Here is a 13477-nt window from a genome sequence, read left to right as displayed (position 1 = left end):
GAGAGGATGTCAATAAACAACATTAACAGGAGTTTGGAAGAAGTTAATTCCAATTTTCATAATTGACTTTGAGGAGTTCAAGATTTCAGTAGAGGAAGTAACTGTAGATGTGGTGGAATCAGCAAGAGAACTAGAATTAGAAGTGGAGCCTGAAGAGTTGAATGAATTGCTACAATCTCATGACCAAATTTGAGCAGATGAGGAGCAAAGAAAGTAGCTTCTTCATATGGAATCTACTCCTGGTGAAGGTGCTGTGAACACTGTTGAAATAACCGCAAAGGATTCACAATACTCATAAACTTAGTTGATAAAGCAATGGCAGGTTTTGAGAGGACTGCTCCAATTTTGAAAGAGTTTTTACTATGGGAAAAATATTATCAAACAGCATCGCATGCTACAGAGAAAGCTTTTGTGAAAGGAAGAGTCAATTGATGTGGCAAACACTGCTGTCTTGTTTTCAGAAATTGCCACAGCCACCCCAGCAACCCGCACCAGGTTCCTGATCAGTCAGCAGTCACCGACATCATTGTAAGACCCTCTACCAGCAAAAAGATATCAGGTCAGGCTTCGGTGGCTCATGCCTGTAATCCCAGCACTTTGGGAGGCCAAGGCAGGTAGATCACCTCAGCTCAGGAGTTTGAGACCAGCCTAGCAAACATGGCGAAACCCATCTCCACTAAAAATACAAAAATTAGCCAGGCATTGAGGCGGGGCACCTGTAATCCCAGCTACTTGAGAGGCTGAGGCAGGGAGAATTGCTTGAGCCCAGGAGGTAGAGGTTGCAGCGAGCCAAGATCACAGCACTGCACTCCAGCCGGGGCAACACAGCAAGACCCCATCTCAAAAAAAAAAAAAAAAAAAAAAAAAGACAAGACATCAATTCACTAAAGTCTCAGATGACAATTAGCATTTTCTAGCCAATTATTTTTAAATTAAGCTAAATATATGGTTTTTCAGACATAATGCTATTGCATACTTAATAGACTACAGTATAATATAAACATAACTTTCATATGCACTGGGAAACCAAAAAAAATGTGTATCTCGCTTTATTGTGATATTCATTTTATTGCAGTGATCTGTAGCCAAACCTGCAATATCTCCAGGGTAGGCCTGTATTTTCAGTCTAAAAGAAATTTTCCTAAATGAAAACAAAAGCTGATTACAGAAGTCCCAATTGGAGATTAAATTAGTAACTCCTTTCTCTTTGCAGGCTTCTAAAGGTTGCTTTGTACATTAAAACCTCTTTTTTTTGAAGATGGGGTCCCAGGATGGACATTGGATCATATCCAATCATAGTTCACCATAAACTCAAACTCCTAGGCTCAAGCAATCCTCCTGCCTCACCCTCCCAAGTAGCTGGAACTACAGGCATGCACCTCCATACCTGGACAAGTTTATTTTTTAGAGGCAGGGTCTTACTATTTTCCTCAGGCAAGTCTCAAACTACTGGACTCAAGCAATCCTCCTGCCTCTACCTACTAAGTAACTAGGATTACAAACTGGAGCCACTGACCACAGCTAAAACTCTCCTTTCAATGTCAAAAATTACTCCAGACAACCCTTAAATGATGGTAGTTGAACCTTTATTCAGTGCATAAAAGGTATTTGGTGGACATGGCTTTATAGACTGCATAAGTCTGAGGTCCCAAACTAGGAACTAGTGTTCTAAAGTGTTCCCAAATCTTTCATCTCCTACACCAACCTACTGATTTTTCTCACTCAAACTGCCCTGCAGCAACTATTACATGCAACATATTTAGCATTTGCAATCATAGCCTCTCATTCTCTTTCTCCTTTGAGCTACATTTTAAACTTACCAAGTTTTCAGTTGTTTCAAACATCTATGTCTAATATTTCTAATCAAATTAGTTTTCCCAAAGACAGAGACTAAGAATTTTACCTTTTTATATTTCTTTGCTCCTCCTTATAAAAATTTCTCAGTAGTTACTTAATAAAAGTATATTACTCAAGGAATTATTAACAATTATATGATGATAGAAGCACATCTTTAATTTTTCATTTAAGTATTTAACAATATTTACAAAAAATTAAACCAAACAATTTTGACTATTGCATCAAAGCTATGATGTATTTTGCAAAATACATTGTAATTTAAATAATTCTATTAATTTTCAAAAAGTACATTTAATTACCATACTAATTTTTAAAAGAAGAGCAAGAAAATGTCATGAAGTAATCATTCATTATGTGGCAGTAGCTTGAGTGGTTATATTCTGAAAAATGAATGACACATTTTCTGTTATTCTTTCAAGAAAAGGATCTGTAAGATTTGAATGTTCTCCAGAAAAATGTTTCCATTGCTTCAGCTGGGACATAGAAAGAAGTTTTGGGGAGTTAGATTTCTGGTGATGTGGATCAAGCTGACAATCTCTAGAGACAATGAATTTTTCCAATGAATCACCTGCAATAAGTAAAACAATGAAAAAATTCTTAGGCAAGCCAATATCCTACTAAATACTTTTTTGTTTTATGACAATGAATTGATACAATTTATTACATTTGATCACCATGGTTCAAGTTAAGACAAATTCTTTTTACAAATATTTATAAATTATTTCTATGTGCTGATTTAAACACTAAAGGCAAAATGGTGAAGAAACACAGGCATGGTCTCTGACTTCAAGAACCTTATAGTCTAGTGGGAGAGATATATATTAAATAAACAATCATCCAAAAAATGTATTACAAGTTCAAAACCCTTTCCTAAAGCCTATGATAGGGTGAAATATGTTTCCAAATTCAGAATACAATTCAAACAATCTGGGTCAGCATTCCATAATGAAACTCATTAACATTCTGTAGCAAGTCAATAGTCTTACAAAATGGGTTAAATAAAGACTATTGATAAACTCACATCAATTTAAGTAAGGTTTTACCACAAATAATTTTGTTGCAAAATTACGAAGAAAAAAGCCTTTTGAGCTTTCTAGATTTCAGAATTGAGATAACGGACTGTGGAGCTGAATTGCAGAGGTAAGGGTTATCAAGGAAAGATACAGGAGACTATCTTACACAGGACAAGAGAAGTTGACTTGGTCTGGAAGGTAAGTGAAGGACTCAATGAGGAACTGTTCTATTAAGATCTAAAGATGAGGAGGAAAGAACTAGATGGGGAAGAGAGATAAAGCATCCACGATAAGCACATTAAAAAGCTATGAAAAGGAAGGGATACTGGCATAGTTGAGCAATTGATAGCAGCCTATGCAATTAGAGCCTATGGAGTAAAGGCAAAGAATAATGCAAGTGCAGTTGAGTAATGTAAGGTGAAGCAAGTATTCAAGGGCTGGATTATGCAAAACATAACGGCAGAGGCCAGCTGTTATTCACCAAATCCATTTCTCTTTCCTCCAGGGGACTTAGTCACCTTTCCCAGCCTCCCTTACGGTTAGATATTGCCACTGAGTCCAGCCTATGGAATACAGCTATGTCACTTCCAGGTCTGAACTATAAACATCCTTCAAACTGAACAACTTTCTACGTTATCTCTTCTCTCACTGCTGGCCAACAGATACAGGGGATCCCAGCAGAGGACTCTAAGGTCCAAAGGGATGGAGGAGCTCCAAGTGGAAGAAGCCTGGATCATGAAATTACCTTATGAAAGGGTGTCCACTAAATGCCCACAATGAACTGTTACACGAATGAGAAACATATTTCTATTGTTAGACCATTGTGCTTTTTAAATTTCTTGTTACAGCATTTAGCCTACCCTGACTAATTTACCAATTTAAAGATTTTGGTTTCTATCCTAAGAGCAATAGGAAGCTATTGGAGGTTTTATTTTTTTTTAACCTTTTAATTATGGGAAATTTCAAATAAATATAATAAATGGGATATATCATTTCACTTATATTTTATTCTATATTTCTAAAAGATAAAGACTTCTTTGAAATTTTATAACACCTAAAAGAAAAGCCTCAAGTCATTCCTTAATATCATCAAATTCTTACAAGTGTTCATAATCATTGAAGTTTTAAGAGATGACAAGATTGCTTCAAAAATTAAAAGACAGATAAATAAAAATAAAAAAGAAAAAAAAACAAAGAAAAAAAGAAAAAAGAAAAAAAAAAAAACCTCTGGCTAACTAAAAGTTAGCCAGTATTAGGTTCTTGTTAAAAAAAAAAAAAAAAAAATGAAAAGACAGTAGAAATGAATAAAAATATATCAACAATTAAAAATGCAAACAAACTAAATGTTCTCACTAAAACAAAATATCAGACTGGACAAAAAATAAAATCCAGCTTTATGCTGTTGACAAGACATACCTAAAACATAAGAACACAGAGAGATTTAAGGTAAATGGATGGGAAAAGATATATCAGACAAACCCTAACAATAAGAAAGCTAGTGTAATATGTTAACTTAAGACAAAATGAAAGCAAAAGACATTAGAGATAAGGCAATCACTACCTAACAATAAAATAGAGAAACCATAATGAAAAAAATTTTCACAAGAAAGATATAAAATACATGAAGCAGAAAATGATAAAATAATAATTTTGCCTAATCCACTGTCATAGTTTCATATTTTAACATATTTCTTTGAATAATAGATATATCTAACAAAAAATTAGGTTGTTAATCTTTTATACGGTCAAACAATATGAAGAGATGGTTCACATAAAGGAACTATGGTTCTTAAACTTAGGAAAATGCTCAACCTCATTCGTAAGAAGAGAATAGCAAATTAAAACTATACCAATATATTATTTTCTTACCATCCAATTGGCAAAAATACAAACATTTGTATTTACTCACTAAATGAGTAAGGCTATGGGAAAATAGACATTCTAGTATATTTCTGGAGGTATATAAATTGACACAACATCCAACAAAGGGCATTTTGGCAATATCTATCAGAATTACAAATGCACATATTCTCTGACCCAGCAATACTAAAAATTTACCTTATAGGTATACTTGAAGATATTTAAAAGAATATATGAATAAAATACATACTTACTGGAAATAACCTAATTGTACACCTGTGGATGATAGGGTTTGGCTCTGTGTCCCCACCCAAATCTCATCTTGTAGCTCACATAATTCCCACGTGTTGTGGGAGGGAACTGGTGGGAGAGGATTGAATCATGGGGGCAAGTCCTTCCTGGGCTGGTCTCATGATTGTGAATGGGTCTCACAAGATCTGATGGTTTTAAAAATGGGAGCTGCCCTGCACAAGTTCTCTTTTTGCCTGCCATGATCCATGTAAGATGTGACTTGCCCCTCTTTGCCTTTCACCATGATTGTGAGGCCTCCCCAGCTATGTGGAACTGTGAGTCCTAATAAACCTCCTTCTTTTGTAAATTGCCCAGTCTCAGGTATGTCTTCATCGGCAGTGTGAAAACAGACTAATACAGTGGGGGATAAACAAATTATGATATATCTATACACTGGAAGATTATACAGTTGACAAAGAAAAAGAATGAGGAAACTCTGTAATGATAGGGAAAGATCTCTCAAGATATGCTATTGAGTGAAAAAGGAAAAGAAATATACACATACTATGCTATCATTTATTGGGAGAAAAACTGGGCAAGAATAAATATCTAGACTTGCTTACATATGCATACATAAATATCTGGAAGGATACACAAAAAAATAATAGTGGTGGTTTGTTTTGATGTAGAAGGCCAGAAATTAGGCAGATAAAGGTAGAGTGGGAGGAAGAGTTTTCACCATGTACATTTTATATTTTTAAATAATTGAGTTATATATTACCAATTCAAAAGTTAAATTAGTAAAATTTGAAATCTATAAAATAAGAAAAAATTGATTATATAACAAAATATGGCTAATATGACAGAATTCCACACTAGGCAATTAAGGGGATATACATAATTTCCATGCACAAAAGAAACATTTACAAAAAATGACTACATACTAAATCATACCCCAAGTCTCTATAATTACCAAAGAATCCATATTATGTAGATTCTATTTCTGACTACTAAGCATTAGCCAGAATTCAGTTACAAAAACTAAAATACATTTTAAAACATACTTTTAAATAACTCATGAGTCAAAGAAGAAATCATAATGAAAAACAAATATTTAGAACTGAATAATGAAAGACTATATCAAAATTATGGGCAGCTTAGAGGAAAATGTATGGTCTTAAATATCCACTTCTACTGTGAAAAGAAGACTGAAAAATCATTACGCCAAGTATTAAGCTTAAATATTAGAAAAATAACATTAGAGTAAATATAAGGAAAAAGGAGAAGAGAAATTATTAAAATAGAAAAAAATTTAATAGAGAGAATTGTGTTAATTAATTTTTTTATTACCAAAATGGCTATGAAGAAAGAGAAAATCTGAAAACATTCCTCTGAAGTTTAAATTCTACCCACTAAAAAATAAAAATGTATACATATTTTAACCACTATAAATATTATATATTGTTATAATTATATATTATTGTGCATATTTATTATATGACATTTATATAAAACATATTGTGTTTATATAAAATCTAAATTGTTCCATGTCAGTCTTGTATAGTCTAACTTCTTCAACCTATCTTAATACACTTTATCAAGTAACTTTCAACTACTAGACATTGCTTGCTCAAGTCCTACTCCTGATCTAGTTCCTTTTTGAACAGTGTCTATTCTGGAGAGTGAATTTTCAGCTGTGCTTAAGCAGCACTAGCAGTTACATCAAGTATTGAGAAATATGGTGGGCCCATGCTTCTGAGTGCCTCAGAAAATCTGACCCCATTGTGAATAAATTCTGTACAACATAAACAGGATTATTCTGTCAAGTGTATGTTTTTTGTGAAAGAGAAATAGGAATTAAAACTATTTTTCTGGCTGGACGCGGTGGCTCACACCTGTAATCCCAGCACTTGGGAGGCCAAGGTGAGCAGATCGCTTGAGCCCAGGAGTTCCAGACCAGTGTGGGCAACATGGAGAAATCTCGTCTCTGCAAAAAATACAAAAATTAGCCAGGTGTGGTGGTGCGCACCATTAGTCCCAGCTACTCAGAAGGCTGAAGCTGGAAGATCACTTGAACCCAGGAGACAGTGGATGCAGTGAACCCATGATTGCATCATTGCACTCCAGCCTGGGTGAGGCAGTAACAGAGCCAGACCCTGTCTCAAAAAAAAAAAAAAAAAAAAAAAAAATTCTTTTTTCCTATCTCCAAAGCCATTACACGAAGATTTGAAAGACTTTCCTAAATAAGTTCAATTTTTCACAAGTGATTCAGAAATAAAAAGCTAAAAATGAGAGAATAAGATTCTATTGAATATTTTCTCAAATATCTCGATCTGGCAGCTGCCCTATGAGCTAAGAAAAAAAGAAAACTAACATATGCAAAGGTAAATATTATAAAGTTATTCTTTAAGTATTTTCAGCTGCTAAAGAGAGGTAAATTAACTTTACTACATAATAACAGAATTAAAATACAACTAACCTGTATGAACTTCTCCTGTACACTCACAGTCAAGCAGGTCGTGAGTAACACAAGGTGAACTTTCATGCAATGTGAACAAATTTTTAAGTTCTTCTAGTGAAAACTGAATATGTTCAGATGTCTTAGTGAGGTCGACAACTGCCCCACAAAGACCTTGCTTACTGATCTGCCTTTGATAGATCTTTTCTTCTATTGTACCTAAAGAGAAAACATTCATTAGATTTCCTTCAGATCTTTATGTTCACTATTTTTGTTGGGTAAAATGTTTATTAACATACTAGTTAACAAAATAACAATATATTCCTGACACTGAAGCACAGACTAACAAAAAATATTTTTAATTATTCAAAGGGTATACATTTTTGGTCATACCAATGGGTCGTTACCTGTGGTTAGGAGTCTGTAAATATGTACAGGATGTTTCTGACCATCTCTCCATACTCTGGACATTGCCTATAGAAAATAAGCGAGAATTTTGAGAGTACAGTAGAAACTGATGGCCCTTTCCACATATGCAATTTGCAGAAATATGTTTTAAAATTAGGAATTCTATATTTTACATATATAGGGTTACAGGTGTGCCAAGCATGTTCTACTGCATATCTTTTTCTTGGCAGAAAGAAAGGTTTGAGTGAACACTCACTATGGTAAAATAACTACAGGGGTATCATGCAACAGTGAGAGGATGTATCTTCAATGGGACAGTGAGTATGGACAGCAAGACACAAAGAACCAAGTGTTGCATGGGCATGGAGGTTCATTCTCAGTCCAAATAGCTAAAGATTTGCCCCTGAAAAGTACCTAGGATACATGTAATCAGCTAAGGCTCTAGGTGGATCCCTGTGGTTTAAAGATTTCTCAATGATGCTGTGCAGTAAAGTGTTGATGTTCAAACCCTGCACATTTCAAATAAGAATCTGGCCTTCAGCCTACCTCTAAGAGATCATCTCTAGGCTCTTGGAATGTCCTGCCTGACATGAGCGTCTGTTTACCAGAAGCTTGGGCCACACCAGAGAGCTTATGCTAACAATGTGATATGGTGGGGCCTTGGGCCATGTGGTTTGATTTCTGGGAGGCTGAAGACTGAGTAACTAAGGTCAGTCATGCAGGTGCTCCATGCCTACAGGACTGACCTCAAAGAAAAATTCTGGACACCAAGACTTGGGTGAACTTCCCTGGTTGACAATATTCCATATGCCTTGTCACTCATCAATGCTGAGAGAATTCAGTGTTGTCCATAAAACTCCACTGGGAGAGGACAACTGGAAGCTTGTGCCTGGTCTCTCTTGGACTCTGTCCTGAACCCAGCACCTTTTCCTTACTGATTTGAGTATCCTTTACTATAATGCAACATAACTGTGAGTATTGCTTCTTTTTTCAGTTCTGTTGAGTCCTTCTAGTGAATCATTAAACCTGAGGGTTGTCTTGGGATCCCCTAATGCGCATAACTGAGGTGCAAACCTACAGATTAAAAAACTCAAGATACAAAAGGATGGATGGTACTCTAAAGAAAACCAAAGGCTTCTCAAATATTTTCCTAAATATGTAATTTTTATACCCTTACTATAGCCTGCATAAACACTAATCACAGCATCCACAACACTTTATTGTCTTCACCTGATGGTCAGGAACATCCTAAAGGCCCAACTCTGCAGTAAACTAGAACCTGGAGACATACAGGTTTAGGTCTGAATCCTGGCTCTGCATCTTACAAACTGTGGGATCTAGAACAAGCTTTCATATTTTCATCTATAAAATGGGACTATTAATATCCACCCCTGTAGGCTTGTTAGGAAGATTAAATAGATGAAAAGCACTTAGCAGAGTGCTTCATGCAAAATAAGGGCTGTTTATGCAGTGGTTATTATCTATCATCATCATTTTGTATCCTCAATAGGCATTGCATTCCCAGGCATTCAATAATATCTATTTAATGCATAAATATTCCTACCTGAATATCAGTGGCTGGATTCCAATCAATGTCATAAAGAATTAAGTGAGATCCTCCAATAAGGTTAAGTCCTACACCACCAGCTTTTGAACTTAACAAAAAAATAAAAACAGAGGAGTGTTGACTATTAAAGCCATCAACAATCTGCTGCCTTTGAGAGATTGGTGTTTGTCCATCAAGTCTTGTATAAGCATATCCATGACGCTTACATACTTCTTGTAAAATGTTCAAGGTTTGTGTATAGTTGGATACCAACACCACCCTGTCAATCAAAAAGAAAGATTCTTTAGATATAATTTAAAGGCAGCTTTAGATTGTCTTAGTTGAAAAAAAATACCACAATAATATTATCACTGACATTCAGAGAATATGCAACCATGACCTTGTACAATTAAAACACAGGTATTTCTACATATTCCATTTTAAAGTCAATATCTAAACTTCCAGTTTTAAGATAGTGAAGCAAAAACCTTTCTGCCCTCTTCATCTCTCTGAGGTCACTCTAAAAATATCAAGAGAATGAGCAAAATACAAAAATGAACAGAAACACTAACTCTGAAGATATCTGAAAACAGAAAGCATAGTGAAGAAGTAACCTGCTTAGGAGTATACAAAAAGTGACACCTACGTGCCCAAAAAGGGAAATTCCAATAAGAAACAAATGAAAGTTCATTTGCATCACAGAATCTTGCTAAGGTACCTCAAAAGGAAGGAGTTTAGACTGAAGCTATTACAACATTGGTACATAGAACCCAGGCCCTGCTCCCATGTGATCAGCAGACTTTTCTTTCTCAAATAAAATATTTATTCTCTGGAGAAAATAAACTTAGACCAGGGAACTGATGACTGTAGAAGGCAGAAGAGCCAATGTAGTGGCATATAGCTTTAGCACCTGCTACTGAGGAGGCTGAAACAGGAAGATTACTTAAATCCAGGAGTTTCGGTCCAGCCTGGACAATACAACAAGACCCTGTCTTAAAAAAAAAATGATAATGAAAGTCTAGATACTGAATAAGATCTCTCTCCCCTTTGCCTGCCAACTACCAGAACAACAGCAGCCAGGCACCCCAAATGCCAGCCCAAGGAAGATATTAATAAAGGATTCGTCTATGGAAAGACTTAAAGGATTCCACAGAAAAGAACTACAGATAGGGAGTCCTCAAATTTAAAAGCCACCTTGCCACCCGATTACCCAATGATGGTTACCAGTCAACGAGCCCTGCCTATGTGTACAGTCTTCAAGTAATGTTCACTGCTTCACTCTTAACTGTAGACACCAAGGAACACCAGCTATTTGAAGTGGGCCTCAACATGAGAAGGAAAAATTAAACAAGCAAGAAACCTGAATTAAACAGAGCAATAAAAAAACAGAAGACAACTTTCAGAAAATAATTAATGGCCTCAAACAAGAGCTATCATTCCGTGGAAGAGGATGCAATTTTTCAAAAGGAACAATCAAGAATTAGAAAAATATCTTAGAAATTTAAAATGATAGACAAAACAAAGCTTTAACAGGAAAGCTGGAAAGTAATAACAAGAGAGATTGTCAGGAAATACATTAAGAAGAAAAAATGAGCTGGGTGCGATGACTCATGCCTGTAGCCTAGCACTTTGGGAGGCCGAGGTGGGCAGAGCACCTGAGGTCAGGAGTTCAAGACCAATCTGACCAACATGGAGAAACCCCATCTTTACTAATTACACAAAATCAGCCAGGTGTGGTGGCACATGCCTGTAATCTGAGCTACTCCAGAGGCTAAGGCAGGAGAATCACTTAAACCCAGGAGGCGGAGGTTTTGGTGAGCTGAGATTGTGCCATTGCACTCCAGCCTGGTCAACAGGAACAATACTCTGTTGAAAAAAAAAAAGAAGAAGAAGAAGAAATGATGACCAACAGAAAAGAATTAGAGAATCAATTTATGAGGTTCAACATCTCACAAGAATTCCAAAGAAAACAAATTTTTTTAAGAGGGAGAAAGGATATCTACCAGACATAGAACCTTCAGATAAAAAGGACCTAGCTCAATGAATAAAATAAGGACTCATATTAAGGCATATCAAGATTATAACTCAAAGGAGGAAGAATGAATTAAAGTTGCTCAAGTTTTGATGAAGAAAAAATAGGTTATATGCAAATAAATGGAAATATGAAAATCATCAGGCTTCTCAAAAGCAACTCTAAAAACTAGAAGACAACATATAAAGCAATGTCTTCAAAATTCTAGGGGAATACTCTTTTGACCTAGAAGTTTATAACCAGGTAAGTTGTTGGTCAAGTGGTAGGGTAGAATAAAGACAGTTTCAGATCTGCAAGAAGTCAAAAAGATTAATCTCCCATCTGTCTTTCTTAGGAAACTACTGTGAGATGTACTCCAGCAAAATGTGATATTCACAAAACAGAAAATCTAACACAGAAGAGAAGAAAAACAAATGTATAAGTTAATATGGTTTGGCTCTATGTTCCCACCCAAATCTCATCTCAAATTGTAATCTCCATAATCCCCATGTGTTCAAGGAGGGACCACATGGGAGGTGACTGGATCATGGGGGTGGTTTCCCACATGCTGTTCTCATGAAGCAAAGGAGCTCTCACTAAATCTGATGGTTTTATAAGGCAGTTTTTCCTGCTCTTGCTAGCTCGCTCTTTCCTACCGCCCTGTGAAAGGTCTTTGCTTCCCCTTTGTCTTCTGCAATGATTACAGTTTCCTGAGGCCTCCCAGCCATGTGGAACTGTGAGTCAATTAAAACTTCTTTCCTTTATTAATTACCCAGTTTCAGGTATTCCTTTATAGCAGTGTGAAAACAGACTAATGCATAGGCAATGGCTTTTTTTTCTTATTTTTTTCTTTTTTTCTCACTTTTTTTGGACTGTATCTAGCAATTTTCTCCTTTTTTTTTTCACTAGGTAATGGCTTTTTTAAAGTCCCAGGATGACAGCTATGCAGCAAGATTAGAGATCAGTTCAAATTGCAGCAGGAAGACAGAGGACTCACAGAGGAAAGACAAAGAAAATACAGAGGCACTTAGAGACCACAGTGGTACCCCATTATCTGCAGATCTGCTTTCCACTGTTTCAGTTAACTATGGTCAACCTCGGTTCAAAAATGTTACACACAGAAAAAACAAAACAAAACAAAAATATTATACACAGTAAGGTATTTTGAGAGAGAGAGAGAGAGAGAGAGAGAGAGAATGCACACTCACATATCTTTCACTATACTATACTGTTATGATTGTCCTATTTTATTATTATTGTTGTTAATCTCGTACTATGCCTAATTTATATAGTAAACTTTATTACTGGTATGTATGTATATGAAAAACAATCCATATAGGGTTTGGTACTATCTGTGGTTTCAGGCATCCACTCAGGGTCTTGGAATGTATTCCCAAGGATAAGATGGGGGGACAACTGTAAATGACCAAAGAGCACATTAAAAGGTGCTCAATATCACTAATCATTAAAGAAATGCAAATCAAAACCACAATGATATACCACCTCCCACCCACTAGGATGACTATTATCAAAAAAATAGAAAATAACAAAGTTGGTAAGGATATAGAGAAATTTGAACTCTTATACACTGTCGGTAGAAATGAAAATGGTGCAGTCCTCTATGAAAAACAGTATGGCAGTACTTCAAAATATTAAAAATAGAATTACTATATGACCCAATAATTCCACTTCTGGATTTATATCCAAAAGAATTTATAGCAGGGTTTTGAAAAGTTATTTGTACAACCAAGTTCACAGCAACATTGCTCACAAGAGCCAAAAGGCGGAAGCAACCTAAGTATTCATCAATAGATGACTAGATAAACAAAATGTGTATATACATACAATGGAATATTGTTTAGCCTTAAAAAAGGAAATTCTGACACATGCTACCACATGGATAAACCTAGAGGACATGATGTTAAGTGAAATTGGTCAGTATCATAAAGAAAAAAAACTATGTGATTCCACTTATATGAGGTATCTAGAATAGTCAGAGACAGAGAGTAGAAGGGTAGTCCAGGTGCTAAGGGAGGGGAAAGTAAGGAGCTGGTATTTAATAGATATAGCATTTCAGTTTTGTTTATAAAATG

The 13477-nt window shown here is 35.6% G+C and overlaps 1 protein-coding gene across 6 annotated transcripts in view; it reads right to left on the bottom strand.

The window, feature by feature from the left end:
* Positions 1-1564: 1564 nt before the first annotated feature.
* RAD54B (RAD54 homolog B) overlaps positions 1565-13477 on the bottom strand; it is a 109507-nt gene continuing 97594 nt past the window's right edge. For 5 of the 6 annotated variants that reach the window (XM_032248983.1, XM_032249019.1, XM_032248991.1 and 2 more), the window contains 4 exons: positions 9392-9653; positions 7827-7893; positions 7441-7638; positions 1565-2425 (listed from right to left, as the gene is read on the bottom strand). In XM_032248983.1, coding sequence (XP_032104874.1) covers positions 2208-2425; positions 7441-7638; positions 7827-7893; positions 9392-9653 — 745 coding nt within the window. In that variant the 3' untranslated portion in view covers positions 1565-2207. Of the gene's footprint in view, positions 2426-3615; positions 3652-7440; positions 7639-7826; positions 7894-9391; positions 9654-13477 lie in introns of all 6 variants that reach the window. The other variant, XM_032249000.1, reaches the window with a different exon arrangement.

Source organism: Sapajus apella, unplaced genomic scaffold, assembly GCF_009761245.1.
Source record: "Sapajus apella isolate SASKATOON/1434 unplaced genomic scaffold, GSC_monkey_1.0 scaffold3, whole genome shotgun sequence".
Lineage (NCBI taxonomy): Eukaryota > Metazoa > Chordata > Mammalia > Primates > Cebidae > Sapajus > Sapajus apella.
This window is presented reverse-complemented; position numbering and strand designations above follow the sequence as displayed.